This window comes from Triturus cristatus, chromosome 12 (assembly GCF_964204655.1).
Source record: "Triturus cristatus chromosome 12, aTriCri1.1, whole genome shotgun sequence".
NCBI lineage: Eukaryota > Metazoa > Chordata > Amphibia > Caudata > Salamandridae > Triturus > Triturus cristatus.
The window spans coordinates 496,734,453-496,757,516 of record NC_140595.1 but is presented as its reverse complement, the minus strand read 5'-3'; the positions used below and the strand labels follow the sequence as shown (position 1 = coordinate 496,757,516).

The 23,064-nt window shown below is 45.8% G+C and overlaps 1 protein-coding gene across 12 annotated transcripts in view; it reads right to left on the bottom strand.

The window, feature by feature from the left end:
* Window positions 1–23,064, bottom strand: part of CYLD (CYLD lysine 63 deubiquitinase) — a 434,005-nt gene that overhangs the window by 161,299 nt on the left and 249,642 nt on the right. For all 12 annotated transcript variants that reach the window (XM_085638705.1, XM_085638699.1, XM_085638698.1 and 9 more), the window contains one exon: window positions 413–554. In XM_085638705.1, coding sequence (XP_085494831.1) covers window positions 413–554 — 142 coding nt within the window. The remainder of the gene's footprint in view (window positions 1–412; window positions 555–23,064) is intronic.

The following is a 23,064-nucleotide window of genomic DNA, read 5'->3' as shown; positions in this document are numbered from 1 at the left end:
TGTGGTTGAAGGGCGACTAAACGAGTTGAACCCATGGTTGTTTCTGCAAATCCAAATTCCCCATTTTCACCAATCATAATTTTTATATAAGTTTAAACTAGTGCAGGGGAGCGAATTAGAAAAGCTGTGGCAGCACTTTCCTGGATGCATTGTAGTCTAAGAAAGTGTGTGCTGTCCTGTGTGGACCTGTGGGGAATATGGAAATCCACAGTAGTCTGTGCCTCCTGCAGAACTGTACGCGCAGGTTGACAACCCTTTTACTGCTACATATGTGGTTGAAAAGTCCAGAAACCTTGAATATGCTTATGCAAACAGAAACAAATGTGGGTTACATCCACCTCTACCAGTAAAAACCAGTGTGGGAATTTGCCTAAATTGTTCAATGCACATGTAAATCACCAAGTTAACTTACCAAAACAAAGTAGAATCTAGGTAACACGAGTTGTAGTGGCCCTGAATTCCTTTCTTCTTTCCTATCATTACCTCCAAACCATCCTTTTCCATTCTTGGGGGTGTATTGTCTTCTACCACTTCACTTAAGTATCCTCCAAACGCTGTAAAAATAAGTTAATAAAAGTTACTTCGAATTGTTCTGATTTTTTACTTTCATGGTTGTATTCCAAAGAAAAGGAATATTTGTGGTCACAAACTAAATTAATGGCATGCACTGCATGTCAGGAAATTTAACATCACTTCTCCCAAATACTACCCAACTACCTGTTTCTTTCAAAACTATTATAAGAAACCGAGTAATCTGTAATGTTCACATACTTAGAGCTGTAACTCATCTTCATGAGTTCCGTTTTTTGTCTTGAGCACATCAATATCATTAGGTCGAATTAACCATATTATGATTCATTTGCTTTAAGCAGAACTAGCAAATGTACACAATTTTAGTATACGTGGGATGAAATGAGAATGCTGTAAACATGACTAAATCCCGCCGTCAAAATGAGCAGAACAAAGAGGTATAGGCCAGTAAAGAAAAATCCCACTGTCCAGATATGGGTTTAAGTTGCAAAACATGAGATTCAGTTATGGGTATGATAACCAATTAACCAAAAAGCTCTAATCAAATAGATTGAGTCCGGAGAAGATAGAAAATATCCCTTAACCCCCGACTGTACAAAAGTAATTTTATATCCAAACATAAAACCATATTCTCAACAAAGAAAATCTACTTGGTTACAAACTCAGTAATAATGTTGATCAACCCCCTCCATTCAAACTTATTTGCAAGCATTTAAACCACACTTGCTGCAAACATACGGCAAACAAAATTAAACTCTTCCATTACCATTTTCTTTACCAAAGAAAATCCCAAAAACTCAGGCTGACATGAAACCGATCAGCACTCATGTCATACTTGAGTGCTTCAATTTCGACTCCTGTCAGATCACTTGTTTGAGTTTTGCAAAACTGGTCTGTAGCCGGTGCTCGTCACCTTTTCTTTTCACGCCCTCAGACTTTTCACAACAATAACCTTCTCTACAGTCAAAGGACAACACTAGAATATCCACACATCAACAAAAACCAAAACCAATATCAAGCTCTAGAAAGACAATTCTAGTGTACCTGTCATGACCACAAATTTCCCTGCAAAACTTCAGTGTAGGTAACTTCATACACAAAACTGGCATAATCACAAATATTAGCTCCTATCTACGTAGTCAATCCAAATAAACAATTATTACACTTGTTTTCTTTGTTAATCAAAATTGATTGTACTTGCTACCAGCTTCAAATTACTGCCACAGAATGTTCATGATACTTTTGTTCCTCCCGGGCCAAAGGAGAGTATATTCATTTTGTTTTCTAAACATAATTTTAGTGATCTTTCTTTAAGTATTTATTGTATTTGTATTTATTGGGTTTTGTAATGTGCTGCAAACCACTTGGAGAAACTTTAGGGAGACAGACAAAAGGTAAGAAGCGATCAAAGGTATGGTGTTGGAGAACAATCAAACAACCAGCAAGCAATGGCGATTGCTGGTGTTTTCCCGGGTCCAGATGCCTAAAGTAATTCAGCGATGTCCAGTCTTGGAATGATGAAGGTTAAAGTCAGTCTTATTGCATATGGCTAGCAGACAACAGGGTCAGTTGAAGAAACATCTGGAAATCAAAAGTGGCTGAAAATGAAAGGCAATATTGAACAAATGGGTATTTAAGGATTTTCTAAACTTGAGAAAATCAGTTTCATGTCTGAATTGATAAGCAGGAAGCTCCAAAGTGAGGAGCCTTAAACATGGATGGATCTTTCACCAATTTGTTCTAGTGCTATCCAAATAACAAGTAGATTTCTACTGCAAGAATGAGTGCTGTGGGAATCCATTGAGCCACCATGCAAGGCTTTGTGAACAAAGCATAGGGTTTTGAAACAAGACATCTCTCTCTATTAGGAAGACAGTAACGGAACATTGGTGTAGAGAGACCAGCACCTGGTGAACTCCTATCTCAGTTAGGCATTAATGCACCAATTAGGTTTCGATATAAAGGAGACAGTGTTGTTCACGACTGCACCAGTATCGAATAAAGTTTGTTCACATACGCGGAATAGCGCGACTTTGAACTACATCTCCCAGAGGCAGCAAAAGATCGCGAGATCTAAACGGCATAGATGAAGCTTAATACCGAGAAGACGCCAATGTGTCGAAGGCAGCGAGCAACACAACACACCGAAAACCATTGAAACCGAAGGTAAGACCCTCGCGAGCAAAGATGAGAAGGCTTTTTCTATGGTTGTGAGTTCACCAGATTCGCGCATTCAGCAGAGTTATGGCATCCTAATATGTCCGTTTCTGTTTTTCACAGAGAGAAGTGAATTCCAAGAAAATAAAAATATCGATTGTCCTCTGCTTGCTGTACCAAACGCTATGTTTTAAGGTATGATTCCAATAAGAAGAGCTCACTAGACTCTTGAAAAAACCATGCCACCTTTTGCCCTCACACTAACACGTCCATTTTTCATAAAACAGAATCCTCAACCTCCCGCCCACCGCTGGGTCCACAAACTGCCAAGACACCACAAGTAAGAAGTTATGACTAAACACTGACTATTATGCACGGTTAAGTAGACTGACAATGACTTTTGAAATAGGTATGGTAGCATTAAGAGATCTTGTTGTCACCTTTTTAGGTCCATATCGGAATCAACTCCATTTCTGATTTTCACTGCACTAGTGCAGGTAAGAGTTAAACCTAGCGGTCGGAACGCTTAGACATGCAATGTTTTGGGTCATTTAGTAAACGTTTGTTTCAGTCTTACATTGGTCCTGATGAGGATCTCTTCAAGAAAAGGGATCTGAAACGCGTCGACCTGTAGTTTGAGGCCAATCCCCGAGCTAAATCAAAATAGAGTTCTTGGGGGAGGAGCCAAGATGGCGACCGGAGCAGACGCTTGAGCGCCCGGCTCCGTCGGCCCTTGGCCCCGGACTATCATCCTGATTCCTATCCTTGCCGATTCTCGAGGTGAAACGTGTGCGAAGACGCGCTGTCCACGCCGCCGCTTCCCCGAAGTCTCAGCCCGCCCGGATGCCGGAGTTCTTGGTGCTTTTGTTCTCCGCCCTGGACCCCTGCTTCATTGTGGCCTTTGCCGGCCCCCTGGAAGCTCCGCAGTCACCGGACCCGCTAGCGCAAACCCGAGCCCCGCGGTCCCGACCTCACCTAACACCACGGACTGTCGCCAGATGAGCCTGGGGAGGGACGGCCAGACACCTCCTGCACCCTGCGCCTGAAGGGCTGGGGCTGTAAGGTAAGCCCCGGTGCGGCGGGTCTCCTGCCCCGATCTGTGGACCGCGCTGTGGGAGGCTGCCGACCCCCTTCTTCTATTGCCTAGTCGGCTGCAAAGAGAATCCGAGGGAAGGGAGGCGACTGTTGGCTTTCCCAGTTGCGGCGCAGACCTGAGGGGAACTGACTCCTTGCTACGACCCCCCCCCCCTGGCCATTGTACCGTCCGGCGGTAAAACATGGCGTTGTTTGCCTGCTCGCGGCTGGGGGGGTGATACTCCGGTCTTGCCCGCTGCCCGCTTCGCCCTCCCTCCACCAGACACCAGCTCCACAGTGCCGTCCCGGATTGCTGCCGATGTGGGGGTGCAGCCTCCGCTGACATGCGGCTCCGTTCTGGCCGTCCTGCGGGACTTTCGTCTACAAATGTGTGCTCGCTTTCAGGCGCTGAGTGAGCAGTTTGACTCCATGGTGTCGGCTGCGGGCCGTGAGCGCTCCGTTTGTCATCAACACGGCGTGGGTCTGCCAGTGCTTTTGTCCTCTTGCGGGGACGCAACGGCTGTGTGTGATCGTGCTACACTGGTGCCTGCATCTGGCTTTCCCGGCACCCAGGATCAATTGCTCTCCAGCTCAACAGCGGATACTTTGTTTCCCCGTTCATTGCTGCCTGCTTCATTGTTGCCTGCCTCACCGCGTCTGCAAGAGTATCCAGCTGAGCAACACCTAACATCCTCGAGGACTCGTTCACGGTGGCCTACTGCTTCTTTTCTGTGGAACTCCTGTACTCTACATGCCATGTCTGGACTTTATGTGGTGCACAAAGGGACCTCTACAGATGGTCGGCGGCCATTTTGTGATTCTACTTCACCATCTTCTCCCAAGCGGCCATATTGTCTTTGTCTGCACGGGATGCGGGGCCTTCATGTAGGGGCTGGCTTAATCTCAAGCCCGCGATCGGGCCAGGGCTAGACTGATTTATATCGCCATGGTTTCACGGATGGGCTGGACTGGGACTGGAACTGTATGTATACTTTGTGCGCACTCGTCGCGATCTGTCTTCCTTCATTTAAATTGTTGTGACAATTCATTTTCACACGACCGCTTTTGGTGTAGTGGGTTCTCAGTGTGTGGAAGCCATAGATGGCCGATGGTTTAGGGCGCTCTGATGATACGTAGGCTCCTCCCCACTTTCTTTCTTCTTTTTGGGAGTTTAGATTAGAATAGTCCTATTCTTTTCTCACCCCCTTTATCATAGGTGTACTGTTTTCTTATCTTTCTTTACTCTATTCTTACTCTCTTTCTTGTCTATATTTCGGGTTTATTGGGCGACAGGCACTATGCTGGGGGGGGGGGGCAGGCCGTAGCCTCCGCATTGGTGTAGGGTGGGGGGGTAATTTACTGTTTCTAATTAGTTCTATGGGCCTTTTTTTCTTTTTATGTTTCTGCGCTATACTTGTTTCGATTCTGGGTCCGGGTGTGGGGTTGACTAAGTGGGGGCGGCACTGGAGGGGTGCGTAATTGCTCATGTGACTATCCTGTTATATAACTGCATTGCCTCACTGCCTGAGATTTTACTTCCATTGCTGTTTTAATGATGCTGCTGCTCTCCCGTGTGGTGAAGATACCGTGCGGACTCGAATCTCCTTGGTTCTTATTCTTCACTGACTTTTTCCCTGATAACATTATTTTGAAAAACTTTAAAATTAACCTTCACTTCTCCTTTCCCTGGGGTCAAGGATCTCTCCAGTGTAGAATTCATAAATCGTTGCTAATCTTGACCGTTGAAGCACAGGGGCCGTAATGTTTGTATCAGTGCTTAACCGTATCGTGGCCGGCCTGAAGGTTGTAGGCCTGTATTTGTTCTTTTAATATGCACGAATAAAGGTTTAAAAAAAAAAAAAAAATAGAGTTCTTTATGAATTATATATAATCTGTATTGATGGCCTTTATAATTCATTATAAAATAGTTCGGTTTGTACAGATATGATTTGGATGAATGGGTATGAGTGACGTATTTAATGTTTGTCCTGTATAGAAAAAAAGTTTTTCTGTTGTGTCTTTTGCAAAAAGTCAAATATGTATACAAAAAATTATGTACATCACTTTAAGATGAGTCTTTAGGTTTGTGGTACAATGCAGTGTTATGTGTTTTTTATAATTCAAGTCATTTATGATTAAATCTGACAGAAAAAAGAAGTCAGTGTTAATTTTTCAATGATTACACTTTGAATGAAAATATGTGTCAAATAATGGGCAGCACTGGCAGCTCTTTTGTTTTTTGATTAAAACTTTTGGAGGCACGTGGGAGCAATGCAACAAAATTCCCCAGCTGGATATTTTAATTGCCTTAAATTTAGATTTAAAAACTGGAGGAGCTACGGAAGAACACATAGTGGGACTATGATCACTGTCAGGCTTAAAGATAAACTGGCAGACATATATCACTGAATAGGGGAAAAAGAAAGGGAAAAGTGCCCTGGTGAATAGGTTACTTTAGTTCAGTAACACGCTTTGTTGAGGATCAGGCTAGTAGGTTTAGTTACTTTAACAATCTACTCAACCTAACGGTAATGTACCTGACCCATAAACTGGTCTCAAATTGTGTGATCCTATGCAAGTATTTTATTTTAAAGATTCACTGTTTTCTTCATTACCACATAAAAGAGCACCTTCAAATATATTTTGTTTGATTTAATAGACTAAACGTTTGCTCCATGTACAACAAGAATCTTGCTCACATATAGAGGACACATGACTCCTTGCTTCCCTTAGTTCACTAACAGCTTTGTCATTAGGGATGGGGCAGGAATGTTTCTCAGTTTATGTTTGAGTTCGTAATTGTAATACATTTATTACTAAGCATGATGTGGTAGCACACAGACGTATACAAGCAGCACATTTTCCATTTAAATAGCCACAAACGTTCCCACTAACATGCAGTTTTACTGATAAAACTATATAGTGTATACAAAATAATGTGTGGAAATTGGGTTTCAGCAAAAAGTTTTATCATTTGCACATCACCAGGTAAAGTGCTTTGATTTGTTTTCATCCTATTAAAATCGTTATTTCCATCACACAGAATTACAAAAAATGTGCTTTCCTAAGTACTGAACTATATTGTGAAATATTTGTACAGTTCATTTGCAAGCTATTTAAATATTGTATGTTAGGAAAAAAAACTGACATCCTACAGGCTACCATTTCACATTCGATGTATAGCACAGTTCACTTTACAAGATACTTTAACTTTAAGGTGAGAGAAAGAAAAGTGAATACAATCTCCAGGATAAAATGAGCAGCAAAAGGAGACAGGGGCTGACATTTGACGCCCGTCTTTGAACGCAGAGGAAATGTGACAAAATAATAAGATTTAAATAAATCTTTATTGCTCACTCAATTTCTGAGTGAAACGAACACCACTTCTTTGTCAGCTCACCAGAACGGGCCAGTAGTCCCCCAAAATAGCTTGCCCTTTTCCCCCCTTTTTTTTCAAATTGTATTTTTTTTTCTGCGCAGATACAGATTACAAAAGAAAAAGCAGGAAAATACTTGGTATATAATAGATTTTTCCTCCCCACCGGAATAAACAAGAGAAAATTGAGTGTTACATGATAAATGCTGAGCGAAGTTGAGTAAAATAAACACCTTATCAATACAAAACCAGCAGCTTCCAAAGCCTCTTTCTTAATTAATTAACAGGCCCCTTAAACTCCACAAAGACCCTAGAAGGCTCAAACCCCAATTAAATGAAGAGCATTCATCAAGTACTATGTCCACCTGGATTCCCCCTCCCATATTCTCTGAAATTTCAGAGCTGCCCCAATTCGCAAAGCATAGAGTTATTTTCTTGCTTCAACCTGCCACATCTTGGATGACCATTGCTCAAATGAGGCATCTTCTCTTGATTTCCATTCTGTAAAACCAGAGATTATGCCACCAAGGACGCAATTAAAAACGAGCGGTTTCTGATAAGACGTCAGGTTAACCATATTGCATATCTCAAAAAGGGCTCCCCATAGGTTCTGGTGCCTCTGGGATCTTAAGCTTTGCCCCTAACCATTGAAATGCCCTACTCCAAAAAACGCAAAGTACTGGGCGTGTAAAGCTCATGTGAAGCCAGTCTGCCTTTTCGGCCTCTCATCTAAAACAGGTTCCTGACACAGATGGAAACATCTTTTGCAGTTTGGCTGGCGTATAGTATAGCATCCATTTAGTACAGAAAGCCATCAGCTTAAAATTAGCTCCTCTGATGGCTTTGTGGGCCCATAAGTTATATGAATTCCAGACTGAGGGCACAATTAGCCAGGCAGTAGATCTCGCAGCTTTCTCTAATGCAGCAGGCACTATCCCCGGATACATCTGTTTCAATAGGATGTCGCACCATTTACCCAATCCAACAAGCCCTGCAACATAGAACTCATAAGTGATTAGAGAAGAGGATGGATCCACCCCCCCCCCCCCCCCACCCCGCCCCAAGGCTGGCTTTCATGAAGGAAATGTTGTAGTTTGTAGTTGAGAATACGAGTATAACATCAGATCCGAAATTGCTGAAGTGTCTTTCTGGAGCTGACTCCATGATCTCATAGTTCACCACTAGTAAATGAGGCGCCTGATGCAAAAGTTACTAATTGTGCAACGATATATCTGTAAGAGACATTAGTTAGTGATAGATTCCTTACCTTAGAATATTCCCCAGGCGTCAGTCTGGATCCAGAAAGTTTTCTGCTTAGCAGTACCCCTGTGCGCCAGTAGGCGGCGCCGTGCGGCTCTGCGCCCGTCACTGGCGTCGTGCGCTCCAGGATGACATCACGGAGGCTACTTAGGCGCCACACATGCGCGCTGACGTCAGCTCTGTACACAACTTTCCGAGCTGAAACGCAGAGCCATGCGAGAAACTGACCTTTGGTGCTAGTAATCAGTTCGCAGAACGGGGAGGATGGGTGGGGGGGTAAGGAATCTATCACTAACTAATGTCTCTTACAGATGTATCGTTACACAAGTAGTAACTTGTGCATCTGACAGAGACACGTTAGTGATAGATACCCTACCTTAGAATAGATACCCCAGCAATACCAACCCCAGTGGTGGGTCTGCGAACAAGATCACACCAGAAAGTCACGGAGCACAGAACGGCCAAAGAAGCCGTCTCTCCGGACCTGACTGTCAAGGCAGTAGTGCTTGCTAAATTTGTGCAGCGAGGCCCACATAGCTGCCTGACAAATATCCTGCAAGGGGACACCGCGTCCCAAGGCAGTAGTGGCTGCAGTTGCCCTGGTCGAATGGGCACGCAATCCCACAGGAGGCCCCTTCTTGGCCAAGGAGTAACATGCTTTGATTCACAGAACGACCCACCGGGAGATGGTCCGTTTGTGCACCGCCCGACCTCTTTTGGCACCCACGTAGCCAACAAAGAGCTGATCATCCACCCGAAACTGCTGTGTACGCTGCAGATAGAATGCGAGCGCACGTTTTGGGTCCAGACAGTGGAGCTGCGCCTCTTTCCTTGAAGGATGAGGAGGCAGAAAAAAGGTGGGCAAAGTGATGGTCTGCCCGATGTGGAAGGGCGTGACAACCTTTGGCAAGAAAGAAGGACGTGTCCTCAGAACCACCTTGTCCGGATGAATAGAAAGGAAAGGTTTGGAAGAAAGAGCCTGGAGCTCACTCACTCTCCTGGCAGAGGTGATCGCTATCAGGAAAGTGGTTTTGAGAGTAAGAAGACGTAAGGGACCGTTATGAAGGGGCTCAAAGGGAACGGACATCAGGAAAGTCAAGACAAGATTCAAGTCCCACTGAGGCATTATGAAGGGCACAGGTGGGAACGTATGCGTAATGCCCTTAAGAAAACGGTTAACAACCGGGGACTTAAAAAGAGAAAGCTGACCTGGAAGCCGTAGAAAGGCAGATAAGGCCGAAAGATAACCTTTGATAGTGCCCAGAGCAGAGCCCTGCTGGGCCAAAGAGAGAAGGAACAGAAGAACCTCAGAAAGAGGGGCAGAAAGGGGATCTACAGTCTTAGCTGTGCACCATGCCACAGATCTGTTCCACCTGCAAGCGTACACCGTTTTAGTGGAGGGACGCCTGGCTGCCATCACAGACTTCCGGAGGAAGATCAAAAGGTGTCAACTGTCGCCGCTCAATCTCCAAGCATGGAGGTGGAGGCTGGGCAGGTTCGGGCGGAGGACCGTCCCCTGCTGCTGCAACAGAAGATCAACCCGAAGAGACAGACGGATCGGGGGATCGATGCTCATACTGAGTAGCTCGGTATACTATACTCTTCGAGCCCAGTCCGGAGCCACAAGAATAACTTGGGCCTAGTCGCGCCTGATCTTCTTCAGCACTCTGGGCAGAAGTGGTATAGGCGGAAAGGCGAACAACAGACCACAGCTCCACTCGAGACGAAAAGCGTCTCCAAGCGAGTGCTGCCTTGGAAATTCCAAAATGGCAGGGCTGATGACACTGCGCATTCTCTTCAGTGGCGAATAAATCTAACCAAGGCTCTCCCCATCGCAGAAAGAGACCTTGTGCCACGTCCAAGTTCAGACGCCACTCGTGATCCACCATACACCGGCGGCTGAGTTAGTCCGCCCTGGCATTCAGAGAACCTGCTAGGTGTCCCAGCCACGTCCAGAGGCACAGAGCCTCCTGACATAGGGTCCACGACCCCGCCCGGTTTGTTGCAATACCACATGGCGGTGGTGTTGTCCGTGAACACCTGCACTACACTGCCCCGGACAGACGGAAGGAATGCCTTCAGTGCAAGCCGGATCGCCCGCAGCTCCAGAAGGTTGATATGGAGCCGGGACTCCACCGGAGACCAGAGGCCTCTGATCTCCGCCTCTCCCATGTGGCCTCCCCAACCCAGGAGGGATGCATCTGTCACTACTGTGTGCTCTGGTTGGGGAAAGGAGAGGGATCTGCCATTGACCTAATCGCGATTCGTGAGCCACCACTGCAATCGCCGTGCAGTGCCCTCTGAGATCTGGACATGATCGGACAGGTTGCCCTGATGCTGCGCCCACTGTAACTTCAGGTCCCACTGCAGAGCCCGCATATGCCATCTGGCATGCGGCACCAGCAGGATGCAGGAGGCCATCAGGCCCAGAAGCCAGAGGGTAATCCTGACTGAAACCCGGCATAGAGGCTGAAAGAGCAGAACCAGAGCCTGAATATCCCGGACTCACTGTTCGGGAGGATAAACCCGAAACAGTGTCGAATCCAGAACCGCTCCGATGAAAGGGAGCTTCTGAGGTGGGAGACAACTGCCTGGGGCGAACCCGCCTTCAACAGCCAGTCATCGAGGTAGGGGAAGACTGACACCCCTGACCTGCACAGATGAGCTGCGACCACCGCCATCACTTTCGTGAACACCCGAGGGGCGCTGGTATGGCCGAAGGGGAGCACGGCAAACTGAAAATGCTCCTGGCCTACCGTGAACTGCAGGTAACGCCGGTGGGCTGGCAGGATGGGAATGTGAAAATAAGCGTCCTGCAAGTCTAACGCTACCATCCAGTTTCCAGGGTCCAGGACAGACCGCACCAGAGTCAGAATCTTGAACTTCTCCTTCCGGAGGAAGCGATTGACGTCCCGGAGGTCCAAGATGGGGCGCAGGCCCCCCCTTGTCCTTCCTGGGGACCAGAAATTAGTGGTTATAGCAACCACTCCCTACTTCCTGAGCAGGAATGTACTTGATGGCCCCCTTGACCAGGAGGGCCGTGACTTCCTGACAGAGAAGAGCCAAATGATCCCCCGACATGCAGTGGTACCGAGGTGGCATGGCTGGAGGGGAGGACAGAAAATGGAGCGAGTAACCTAGGCAGATTAGCTGCAGCACCCACTTATCCGTAGTGATACCGCGCCAGTGGTGGAGGTGGTAACGGACCCTGCCTCCAACAGGCGTGGGGTGCCCCCTGAAGCTCAGAATAGGAAGCGCGAAAATGTCAAAATTTCCGCAATCCGCATCTTAGCGGTAATTTGTTTCTTGCTCGCGCTGTAAAAAAAATACATTCTCGCGTGCACGCGATCGCCTTACCTGAATCCCCGCATCCGCCGACAAGTTTTCCCGACCCGGTCGCGTTCTCCACGAGATGTTGGATTGTTGGTAGCCATTTTGCGCTGTCTCGCGACAGTTCGCGCCCGCATTAACGTCATTTGTCGCGCGATCACGTCTTTCTTCTCTCGATCATGCACCGTGAGAGTATGAGAAGATTAAGATCTCGAACACGTCATTCTCCACCGCGAGCGAGAGCGTGAGGACGCGGGCACGTCTAATCGAACGCAAAAAGGAGAAAGAGACCCCGAACACGTCATATCCAACGCGACAGGGAGCGAGAGAACGCGATCAAGTCATTTTGGAGACGCCATCGACATCCGGCGGAAGCAATGTGAAGCTCGAGTACTCGAACATGTAAAATTTTCAATTTGGAGAAGAATATCAGCTCTAGCAGCATGAAACCTTCTACAAATGATGATTTTGGATGAAAACAACTCCTAAGATTGACATTTGGCTGTCCTTTTTTGTGCAAGGAGTCCTTTTTTAAAAAGGTGGGGAGAGGGAGGAAGTGCCATAGAATCTCCAACTTCCTGTTCCTGTCCAGCAGGCTCCTCCCAGTGCTTTGTCCATCTCCTGCTCATTCTGCATTTGGATTTTGAGCTGGAAAGATCACTCATTTTGTCTGCTGCATCATTGCAATTGGATTTGAGGATTTTTTAATTGCATATTTAACAAGTAAGTGGTTGTTGTGCCTGTTTGATTGGGGGCATTGCAGTTGTTGTAACTACAATTTATTTTTGGTAACTATCATCATTCCATTTTTTAAAAATGTTGTGGGTAGTAGTAGTCAGTAGTAGGCCCGAGCTAGTCATGGCCTCATGGGTGTGTGCATGATGAAGCAACTGTTCCTTTGGTGTTTTTTTTAATGTATTTCATTTTCAAGCATCACTTAGGGCCTGAATGGCATTGGAATTAGTTGGGAAATTAGTTTTTTTGGGGGTGGGCTTTCTGATGTTATTGGGCCTGGCCATGTGGCTGGTGGCCATTTGAATCCTAGGCCTGCAAGCTTGCCTGGCCTTGTCTGCCAACAGGCCTGCTTTCATCCAGTAGGATCAGAGCAGGTAGCCACAGCTTTATTAATCAAGCGTTTTCTGTGTGGTCTGTTGAATTTAGACATCATTTAGGGCATGGATGGCATTGGATTGAGTTGGGGAAGTGTGTTTTTTTGGGGTGGGCTTTCTGATGTTGTTGGGCCTGGCCATGTGGCTGGTGGCCATTTTGAAGCCTAGGCCTGCAAGCTTGCCTGGCCTTGTCTGCCAACAGGCCTGCTTTCATCCAGTAGGATCAGAGCAGGTAGCCACAGCTTTATTAATCAAGTGTTTTCTGTGTGGTCTGTTGAATTTAGACATCATTTAGGGCATGGATGGCATTGGATTGTGTTGGGGAAGTATGTTTTTTTGGGGTGGGCTTTCTGATGTTGGTTGTCTTAAAGACATGCTTTTGTTGTGTGTGTCTGGTGTGTGTTGGTGTGCAATACATGCACCCTGCAGCAGACCTTTTTGGGGCCTGTGAATGTTCGTATTTGCATTTTGTTGCATTAAAAAGGCAGAGCAGTGTGCTTTAGCATGCATCCTTTACCTGGCTTTTATAGGCCTTTTGTCAGCTCCTGGTGTTTCCCAGGCCCCCTGCTTGTTTGTGATTTGTGAGTGTCCATGTGGCTGATGGCCTTTTTTGTGTTGGGAGTTATTACTGTCCTACTTTTGCCATATAGGCCTGCATGGTTTTCCTATTGGCTTACTGCTTCCATCCATTCACCCCCTTTGCCAGCAGCAGCTCCATGGATGCTGAGATGCTCAAATAATTTAATGGCAAATAGGGTCCACCCCACTTCCATTCCATTTTTATTTTGGTGGTTCTTATTATCCCTCCTGAGAGTGTAGTGTGTTATTGTACACAGTAGTATAACATAGCCCTTGTCGGAATAAAAGTCCTAAATGGCTAGACTATCTTTTGTTTGCACTAGTACAGTACTAAGTAACTGAACCACAACAACAAATGTAACATTTCACTGATGTTCTTCTCCTGGCTTATTTGCTTTTAAGTGCACAAAAAGCCAGAGGAGGAGGTGTCATCAGCATCACCCGGCTACCCATTGTACTGCCAGCCAGACAGAAGTCCTGCTGCGCATCACGTCCACGTGTGACCAGAACTTGTTGTGCATCTGCATCCTGCCTGACCTCTGAAGAAGATGGCCCCAAAGAAAGGTACCAGGTCCAGTACCAAGAAAGTTGCCGGTGAGAAGAAGGAACAGAAAAAGGAAGTGCCATTAACCACGACTGGTGGTGTGCCGGCCAATGTTTATTTTGGCACCAAAAAAGTTACGCCTGCAGCAGCGTTGTCTGGGAACCAAGCTGGGAGCAGCACCTCAGCACCAGCGGTCCAACCCCACCAACCTAGGCCCAAGGGCTTTAGTGTCGCAGAGGTAGCCAGTCTACTAACGAACAGCGATGTTGAAATGTCATTATCGCAAAGTAGTAAACAATCAAGGCAGGCGCAAACTCAGCAGATAAGTGTGCAGCCGCAACAAGAACAGCAGCGGCCGCAACAAGAACAGCAGCGGCCGCAACAAGAACAGCAGCAGCCGCAACAAGAACAGCAGCAGCCGCAACAAGAACAGCAGCAGCCGCAACAAGAACAGCAGCAGCCGCAACAAGAACAGCAGTAGCCGCAACAAGAACAGCAGTAGCCACAACAGCCCACCATAGTAGTTGTTGCTCCTTACATAGGGGCATTTCAGGAAATCGAGCTTCCTGCAGACAAAGTGGAGCAAAGTCAAACCACTGTTTCAGAAGATCTATTGTCTTCCAGACCACCAGCAAGGAAAAGGAGGCTTAGTACATCATCTTCTTCAAGCCCCGCTTCTGATGAGCGCGATGCCACTTGGCACCCACCAACTCAGTCTGAGAGTGATATACACCACAAGACAATGCTTTTGAAAAGGAAGGTCCCAGAAAAACTTAGAGTTATGGAGGTAGATGTAGAAGAGGGGGGTGATGTTGATGAAGACAAGCCAGTCATCACGCACATTACTCCTGCCCCAAAGGGATTGGAGACCAACATTCTCACCCTATCCAGAAAGGCTGTTACTGAGCGGGATGTAGCACGGATATCACCAACACAGGTTACACCACCACCACCTCCAGCTGCCATATTGTCCAAGGCCCAGCAGGGACCTACATCCAGCTCAACCATCCCAGTAGGTAGTGGTAGTAAAAGTCACAGTCTAGGTGCACAGGGTCACATTTCAAGCACACCCTCCAGTTCATCTGGTATTGAAAGCGACACATCCAGCAGTGCCAGAAAGTTCTCCTCCCCAGTTTGGGACTTCTTTTCTGTTAGCACCAAGAAGGAGAATGTTGCTATATGCTCAATTTGTCGGCAAGGTGTTCGGCGGGGTAAGCTTGGTACAAACTATGGTACCAGAGGCCAAGCAAGTCATCTCAGAATACACCACACTATTGTGTGGGAGAATCCCCTACTTCACTTAAAAGAAAGTAGAAAAACACAACCCATTGAAGTTGGTCAGGAAGAATCAGGGAACGATATTATTGCGGTGGAAGGTGAAGAAGAGTGAGGCATTTCTAGCCCTGTCCCCAGTAGTGCAGTGGTATTGCCCACATCCTCCTCAGTAACATCTGAGTGGCACCGCAGTAAGAGCCATACTCAGACAACAAGGCGACCGAGTACTGCAATGAGACAAACTGTGTTGTTGAGCCTAAGTGGGTTAATGAAAACAGCACCATAAAGGAAAGTAATCCAGCCTACCATTGAGAGCATGCTTAGGTTGGAGGGGCAGTTCCAACGCAACCACCCAACGGCACGGTTGTACAATGCGAAGCTGGCTAAAATGTTAGCGCTGGACCTTCTTCCTTTTTCATTTGTGGAAGGGGTGTGTTTCCTTGAATTTGAGTCAGCCATCTGCCCTAAATGGAAGGTTCCCAGCCGGTCCTATTTCGCAAGAATTGCTGTTCCGGCACTACATCATGATGTGCTGGAATTGGTTGGACAAGCTTTGCAGTAGAGTGCTGTTCACAATATCCACCTGACAACAGACATGTGGACCAGTTGCCATGCCACAGATTACATGTGCATCACTGCACACTGGGTCTCTTTTGTGGGGGTTAGAGATCAGCTATCTGCACGAGGTGCTGTTGACACAGCTGCGATTTTTAAAGGTACTCGGAAACATGCAACTGTAGCCATGTTCGCCGTGGAGAAATCTCATACGGCTGTAAACATTTTGCAAGAGTTTCGCAGCAAGGTTTTTGAATGGCTGCGCCCAAGAGGGCTTAGTACTGGTTTTGTTGCCACAGACAATGGCAGTAATGTACTTAAGGCCTTGGATCTTGGGTCCTATTTCAGGGTTCCGTGTTTGGCGTACTGCATAAACATTATAGTTCAAGACTTTCTGAAAAAAGAACCCATAGTCAGCAACTTACTGGCCATCTGCCGAAGAATATGCACTCATTTCAGCCATTCTTTTAAAGCTCGGAAGCAGCTGAGGATCATCCAACGTGAAAATAGGATGCCAGTCAAGGCACTCATCCAGGAGGTGGCAACACGTTGGAACTCAACGTATTACATGCTTGATCGTCTGTATGAGCAGTACAGGTCACTCCATGAATATGTCTGGAAAAGAGGGGATACTACTGTTAAAGGCATGAACCTTGAGATGGAGCAATGGAGCCTAATTAAATGCCTGACTGAGATGCTTCGTCCTGTTGAGGTCTTCACACGTGAAGTCAGCAAGGAGGACTGTACAATGGGCCAAGCTATCCCATTATTGCAAATGCTAGAGCATCAGCTGAAGAAGGTTTCTGAATCATACAAAGGTGTAGAGGACAAAAGGGAAGCCTATGACTTGGTGGAGAGCTTAGCCCGTCGCTTAGCTGAAAATACAAGGATAGAAAATAAAATTTTGTCACAAGAACATTACATTTGTGCCACAATTCTGGATCCACGTGCAAAATTTGGACTGAAGACATTCTTTGCTTTTTCAGAGATTGATGTTGCCCGCTACAAAACTTGTATAGCTGAGGCAGCCAGTAAGTTGGAAAACGATCGGCTGCTAATTAGAAGCCCGCAAGATTAACCCACAAGAAGTACGGCAGCAGGGCATGCAGGATCAAGTGCAACTTCGTCGGCTGAGGGCAGTGCGTTTGGATCACAACACTCACCATCACTATCGACAACAGCAACAATAACTGGATCATTAGGCCCAGTAGAATCGCTAGACTATTGGTATGTACAGTTTAGCATTAATAAGCACAGTGCTGATGCACAGAGAAAAGAGCCCGAAAGCTTACCAGCAGCACCCGTGAACATTGAGCGGATGATCCAGGCCTATCTGGACGACCCAACAGAGGTGTACATTGATCAAAACCCATTGCAGTATTGGTATAGGGAAAGGTCTGAATGGCCACTGCTCAGCAGGCTGGCGATAAGCTATCTGGCTTGCCCTGTTGCAAGTGTCTCTTCCAAACGTGTTTTCAGTGCTGCTGGTTCCATTGTAACATTGAGAAGGACCAGTCTCTCGCCCAAAAACGTGGAGAGGTTAACATTGATCAAAATGATTCAGCACTTAATACCACCGAATTACACAATACATGAATCAATGGAAGATGAGGACAGCGGCTCATGTGACGGAAGTCGTGTGTCACATGATTACCTACTACTGGCTGACCCCCCAGAGTTTGAGGACGAGCTATACTTCCCTGACAATTAGGCTTGCACTTACTGTCTTCCTCCCTTTTTCCCCCCTTTATTTGTGGGTCTGTCGTTCCGGTTACAAACGTGTGAATCACAACAAATCCATTACCACCGTCTTCTACTCTTCTTAGTTAATATACAAGCTTCAGGTGTCTGCAATTTGACAGTACAGTCCTCCGAATCTAGCTCCTCCGCTTCATCATACTGAATCTCCCGCCCAAATCCATTGCCCTCATGAATGATGATTGGATGATGGTAAATAGAAGAAAAAATTAAAACTTTCCTAGTTCCGCCAAAAGAAGTGGAGCATGAATCAGATGACTACTATAGCTATCCTCCTTTCAGAGCCGAGAGAGACTGCCCATTAACTGAAAATAAGATGGAACAGGTAATGATTGATGCCATGCATTGGACGCAGAGTCGCAGACTGAGTGATTTTGTTGTGTTTGTTGTGCATGAAGTTATGTAATTGTGCACTAATCATCTTTCTACAGTATACACTAAACTTAACTCAAGGTGAATTTTCCCCTTCTTGCAAATAAGAAATTTGTACTTCTCCTGCAGCTTGGTGATACATTGCTTTTAATTCAATACAGGAAGGGGACTCACTCAATCTGCGCAATGAGTATGATTGACACAACAGCACCGTCCATGATGATGATGGCGAAATATACGGCCCGTTAACTTAAGATGAGAAGGAACAGGTAATGACAATTAATGGCATGCATTGGACACCTAACTCTGACCGATTGGTGTTTGTGTTTTTGTTGTTTGTTTGTTGTGCACAAAGTGAAGTCAAAGTGTACTAGTAATCTATCTTTCTGTACACACTAAAGACTGACTCAAGTCAATAATATTTCTACTCTGGTTGTGTAATAACAATTTTACATCTACTGCAGGCCGATCTTCACAGTCAGTCAGTACAAGTATCGGAGATGATGATTGATGGAATACTAACAAGTCAGGAGGACGTTTCATGAGTGGCATAAAACTTAAAAGCCTAAAGGTAAACACGTCAACAACAACCACAGCAGACCCAAATTTCTGTGTAGAAGTGAAATAGAGTGTAGCGGTGGAATGACTGCAGTGCATTGATTTACTAACTTAAACTGTAAAATGCTATGTTTGGAATGGATAATGTGCTTTGCCTTTGTCCAACTCTTTAAAAAAAAAAAAAAAAAAAGAAAGTACTCTAAAGTCTAAACGTAGGATGTGCAACTGCTAAGCAACGTGCCGTCAGGCCTGTCACTGTGGGCCTGCTCTTTCCGGTTATTGTTGAAGGTCAATGCTGGAAACTGACTAGAGTAGAGATGATACATACATGCCACCTCGGAAAATGTTCTTGTTGCACTACACTAACTTGTGCATTTGTTTCAACTTTGTTTCTCAATATCCCCTTTGTTTTTCCATCTACAATTACAGGCCGGGCCTTGCCCTATACTTGGGAAAACATTACAATGCACACTTACCTTACCAATAAATCAACATTTTTTTCCCAGCCGGGCAGTGGCGAGTGGCAACACACCCAAGATTGATGGACGGGAGGACCAAGAGGAATGCCGAGATGCAAATCCAGTCCACATTTTTTACCAGGATAACACAGTAACAGTATCCACTTTCATCTTCTTTTAAATAATTTGATTAATATTTTGTATACAATCTTTACAACAGTGTGTTCTTGGAGTTGTTATTATCATCATTAGGTTTGCTCTCTGTTTACGATTCTTCCCTACCAATATTTAAAATTTCTATTTGCTATCTGTAAAAGTATTAAGGCCGGAACAACAGAACAAGAAGTGTATGTAATCCGGATCTCTCATCATCATGCATGCATTTCCTTTTTCTCTTAACATATGGATATGGTAGTCTTCAAAGATTGTCGTTTGTTTGTCCATGCATACTGTTTTTCAATGTCAAACCTTTCCCAAAACCCCCTTCCCATCCATTCAACAAACCCTAACCCTCTTCCCCCAGGCTGCGTGACTTATTGTCGAGGTGTGACTAAATTAAATGTACACCAATACCTAATCACACGCTTGCTGGGGCGGATGTGGCAAAAGCAACAGTACTTCAATTTCAAGGCAGAGCGATGACCTTCTTCTGCTTGCCCACCCATGAGTAGGATATTTTAGAGGTTATTTTATTTAACAAAGGAACATATACCTCAGCATTAATTGCCGGCATTGATTGGATTTGTTTGTTGTCATTCCTCATACACAGCACTAACTGTTAGGCTGTAGGCCTAGTCAAGTGACTCGACACAACTATAGTTTGTAACTCTGTCTAGTAGGCTATCCCAACCACCATTATGTTTTGTTGTAAAATATTTTAGCATATTATTGTTGCTCGGTAAGTTCTGTACTGTACTTCATTCTACTACTCCTCTAACAGTCTCTCAAAGGCGATTGACTGTCTCCTTTTCTTTTTTTGCAAATGCTGCTGACCTGCCAGTGTCTACTACTACTATACTACCACCACCACCACCCCAATCATGGCATGTTAGAAAAAGGAAACCATCTTCACCATGCAGCCATTGCTGTGCCTAAGTTAAACATCAAGCACAGGTAAGAGAGAAGTTTGGGGGAGGCAGAATTAATAATGGACATGTTTTCAATTAATTCAATTTCACACACCCCTTTGAGTCCAGATAAAGAATGCATAGACTAGAGGAGAGACTGAAAGTACTAGTAGGACAAGTCAATCAGTGAGGGGTGTCGCATCCATCGGTTTGTGTCTTACACAGTCAGCCAATTATTTAAATCAAACACTGGCTATGGGCGGCCCTGCACCAGCAAGGAAACAGTGTGATGTAAAACAGTAACCCCACCTACAAAACATTAACAACATTGCATGTAACGTAGAAAAATATATTTAATTTACCCTAACAAAAATAAACTAAAAACCCACAAAAGCTGACCCACCCCCCTCCCTAACCCCAACCAATGTCCGTAGGAAAGTCCAGGAGAAAATAGTAGTCCGAAAAGCAAAAACCCAACGCCCAAACCAGTTCCCACCCACCCAAACAAGAATTAAAAAAGGGGCAGAAGACAGGGACTAAGGTGTGGGGCGGGACTGAAGGAGGACACGCATCTGCTCCTCTAAACGGGGACGCAGCGTCTGAGGGCGCGGCAGTTGCAGCCACAGTGGGGGGGGGGGCAACCAGAGATGGCATTGCGGTGGCGGCGGGCAGCCGCCAGATGGTGGCGCCGTACCGCTGGAGGGCGGTGGCTGGGGCCCGGGGCACTGGAGGAGGCTTCAAGTGCTGCTGCAATCTCCTACTCCTCTGCCAAGACCACCAGCCGCCGGTATTCACGCTGGATTGCCTCCAGCTTCCGGCGCCGTGCCTTGGCGGCCAACTCCTTACGATTGAGTTTAGGAGTAGCTGTGTATCAAAAAGAAAAAAACAAGACAATTGTAAAATATACTCTTAGAAAAACAGTAAGACAAGTTAATTATTTATACACATAGTGGCATGGTAGAGTAGCACTATAAAGCACGCCACAGTGGTACATAACATTTTAAATCTCGCCCGTACTTCTTCCTTCCACCGGTCTTTCACTTTTTAGTTGAACAGTGCACCAGGTGCTCTTCTCCATAAAACTTTCAAAGCGGAGTTGAAATCATATAGCTGAGGCCATTGGTTACTCAATACTTCCGCTCCTATGCCAATTAAAGGGATTCTAGTCTTCTAGTTCACTCTTCAAACGTTCACAACAACTCATACTTTCTTAGGACTTCGGATGGCGGGCGGACTTTGTCCGCCCGCCATCCTCACGCTAAAAAGGGTGGGGGTCCCGTGGGGACAATTAGGAGGATGCGCCCGGCACAGTGGCGGGTGCATCCTGTTTTTTTTACATTCTGGTTGGCGGTGCCGAAAGCAATGCTAAAAATACATGTTGTGCTGCTTTTCCAAGCACAACATGACAGGCCCCGCGCGGAGCCGGTCACGTTTTGCTTTGAAAGGCAGGAAGGGGGGTACCATAGCATAGGTACCCTCCATGGGGGGCCCCCAAGCATACTCTGCAATGTCTGCATGCCTTTCCGTGGCGGACGGCAATACCGCCACGCAAAGGCATTCCAAAATGCAGATTATATGGCTGGCGGTGTGTTCAGAGAGACACCACCACCATATTGAACCCTTTTCCGCCTGGTCAACATGTGGAGGGTGGACTCTTTTCTACAGGGATGGCGGGAGGTTTGCCCCTGCGGTGTCGGCGGTGAATACCGCCGGCCTGGCGGGGGCAATACGCCCGCCATCCTAATGGGGCCCCAAGTCTCAACAGTACAGTATACATACAGTACACCCTTGCAGTGAGTGTACTGTCAACAATAGTTAAGGATTATGAATCTAACTTACCACCGCCCGCCACTGGTGCTGCCACTTCCCCTACCGCTCCATCGTCGGTATCTGCAGCAACTGCCGCATCCTCTCCCTCCGCGTCGCCTTCGCTGGCCCCGGCAATGGTGGTCGGTAGTGCGCTTAGAAAACATTACACATTTATTAGGCGTCATATACACCTCCCCCTATTGATCAGTAGCAAGGTTGAAAAATTAGTTAATACTAACATACATCACTAGTACAAATCAGGTAGTAGTAGAGTAGACACTAATAGTTATATATGGTCCCCCCTAGGGTCATTCTAGCCTTTGCTTAGTTAGCCCAAGCCATGCAACCATTTTACCTTTGTGTCTTTTATTTTTGCACATGTGACGTTACCTTGCAGCTTTTTGTATAAGACACCTTTGAGCCCACATGACCCGCATCACACTGCTACTGTCTAGGCGCTGCGTACAAGCGGTCAACAAAAACATTAACAAGCCACTTTTTTATGAAGTACTGGTGTACTGTTAGTCCATATTGCTTATCCATAAATGCTACACTTTTTGGCACGGCTGAGAAATGCTTGCAAGTTGCAATATACTAACGCGCACCATTTCATTTTTCGCATTACAGACGGAAGATTCCCTTCTACGAACCAGAGCTTTGCAGAGCTTATGAATGATGCAACAACTACCAGTACTAGGTTCTTCTAAGGTGAGGGGTCCCTTCACTCAGATCTTCATTTATAAATTTATATAAACTAAATTCCTAGGGGATGGTGGTGCTGCCTTCCACCACTGTTCAGTTATCATAATTTAATTCCCAACTGTAAGTAAGTGTAACAATGTTTGTTTTAATGTTATTGATTTTCCGGTTGGTGCTGTATTATATAATAGAACAATGTACAGAGCTTTTCAATTCAAAATAAACATTTTGAACTTACATAGACTTGGTGGTATTTGGTGTGGACTAACTTACACGAGTGAGCAAATTAAAGGAAGGGTGTGCATGTGCATTGCTTCCAAGACTGAGAGGTTGGGTGTGTTATGTTCTGGGTTGTCTACTTGTTGGGTATCTTGGGGGGAGGGTTCGGAGACCTAATGGTTATGACAAGACAGTACTATAGTCGAGCAGGGGATTGTGGTGGGTTCTGAATTTCTGATTGAGGTGTGTGAGGAAGGTCCAACCTACCATCACCAAAATCCTATTTTCTTGTGCAAAGGTCTGTATGTGCAAGATCCCTACAACAGTAGTAGCA